The sequence below is a fragment of the Protobothrops mucrosquamatus genome, unplaced genomic scaffold (genome assembly GCF_001527695.2).
Source record: "Protobothrops mucrosquamatus isolate PMUCROS unplaced genomic scaffold, P.Mucros_1.0 scaffold_215, whole genome shotgun sequence".
Taxonomy (NCBI): domain Eukaryota; kingdom Metazoa; phylum Chordata; class Lepidosauria; order Squamata; family Viperidae; genus Protobothrops; species Protobothrops mucrosquamatus.
Window position 1 is genome coordinate 465,035 of NW_015386291.1, and position 1,755 is coordinate 466,789.

Below are 1,755 nucleotides of genomic sequence, written 5' to 3' on the forward strand. Positions count from 1 at the left end.
TCACTATGATACATTATGGTACTTCAGATCAGAACAAACTTTTTCTGCTACTGGTTTGAGGAAGGCTGCAAGGTCTGACGCGGGAAATATGGTAGAGAGAAAGCGAAGGTGTACTGCACTCTGCACACCTATCAGAGGAAGAGCTGAAGAGATGCCTTGGGGGTTTTGTGGCCCTAGCCGAAACTTTCCACCGCACCAGAGAAAACAGACGAGGCGCGCAGCAGGCGAATCGCAGCTGATCGGTTCCCGAAGAGTTGCGGCTGGCTGGCAGTCCCCCAGCCTCCTTTGGCTAAGTGAACGTTATGCAATAACAGCCCCTCCTTCTTGACTTTGATCGGATGAAAAACAAAGAGAAAGAAACACAGCATTCTTCTCCCTCACCCTCCCCGTCGCCCGCAGAAGTGGCAGTTGTACGGCGGGAGCAGGTCCGTCCGTCCGTCGTAGGGGGGAGAAAAGGGAGGCGGGCTTCTTTCCTGCGCTCTCGGGATTCCTCAGTAAGCCGCCTGTGGGCAAAACGACTTGGCTTCGGAAAGAGAAGGAAGGAGGTCGCGCAGGGCCCGGGGGGGGGGAAGAGGTACCGCCCTGCGCAGGTCTAGACCCCATTGGGGATCCGTGGCATCCTTCGGAGGAGAGACGGCTCCGGCCAACAGGGCGATGGTGAGCAAGCGTGAACGTGGCTCGGGAGGTTTCTTACCGCGTGGTGCCCGGGAGCCAGGCGCCCGGCAGCTGCACGACAGAGACGCCTGCAGGGGCGGAGCGGGCTTTGGACGGCAACGACCGGAGCCGTAGCGGGGGCCTGCGCGGTGTGCGCTCCGCCGCACCCGTCTGGGGCTGAACTGGAGGAGGAAGGAGGTCGGCAGACAGGTCGCAAGGGCTTGAATGGGAGGGCGGAGATGCGGTTAATTAGGATCCTTAATTCAGATGTGTTACCTCCCTTGCGTGACAGCTCAGAAGTGCGGTTAGGCTCTTTTAAATTGTATGGGTTACATTTTATAATAATTTTTGTTCGAAGTTTAAAGTACTGTAAAGGATTTCCCGTTTTCTATCACGCATGCCGACTGATAAAGTGGGAATCGATGTTCGAAATTATTACAGATTGTTTCGAATTAAGGAGTGTCAAGCGTTTAGGTGCGATTTGTGGATGGAGCAAGAAAACGGGGAATCTCTCTGAGTAGTATGAAAATTCTTTGCAGTTCTTATTATTATCGAACAGCTACTGTATATCAGGCAGAAATTCTACAGCTATTTGGAACATTTTCTTTTGTATATTTATAATTTATTTAATTCTATTTCTATAACACCCTATGGAAGAAACTCTGCCTATGAAAATTGAAACTGTCATAAGGATGTTAAAAGGCAGTGGAAGAATTCCTCCTCTTCCCCCCCCCCCAAAAAAAAAGAAACAGAAAGCAGACACTTGAGCTAGGACCAGAAATGCTATCTTGGATTACTTTTGCTCAGGAAAGCAGTGTCTAAGTGGGTAATGTTGATTGGTTCCTGCTTTCAACAAGATTATACAGTCCCCCCCCCCCAATATTTGTCCACTGCATTGTGGCACCCGTGTCCCTCCTGGCTGGTACTGGCGGCTCGGGAGGGGACACGAGCCTGGCTCCAGGGAATTATAAATGCTTCTTTGCGGGAGGGTGCCTTCCCCGCAGCCCTAAAGGAGGCGGTGGTGAGGCCCCTCCTTAAGAAGCCCTCCCTGGACCCAGATGTGTTGGCAAATTATCGTCCAGTCTCCAACCTACGCTTTGT

The 1,755-nt window shown here is 51.9% G+C and overlaps 1 protein-coding gene across 1 annotated transcript in view; it reads left to right on the top strand.

Moving 5' to 3' along the window:
• Positions 1-647: 647 nt before the first annotated feature.
• PODNL1 (podocan like 1) overlaps positions 648-1,755 on the top strand; it is a 13,457-nt gene continuing 12,349 nt past the window's right edge. Inside the window, exon 1 of the mRNA XM_015827478.2 lies at positions 648-657. Within this exon, the coding sequence (XP_015682964.1) occupies positions 655-657 (3 nt within the window). The 5' untranslated portion in view covers positions 648-654. The remainder of the gene's footprint in view (positions 658-1,755) is intronic.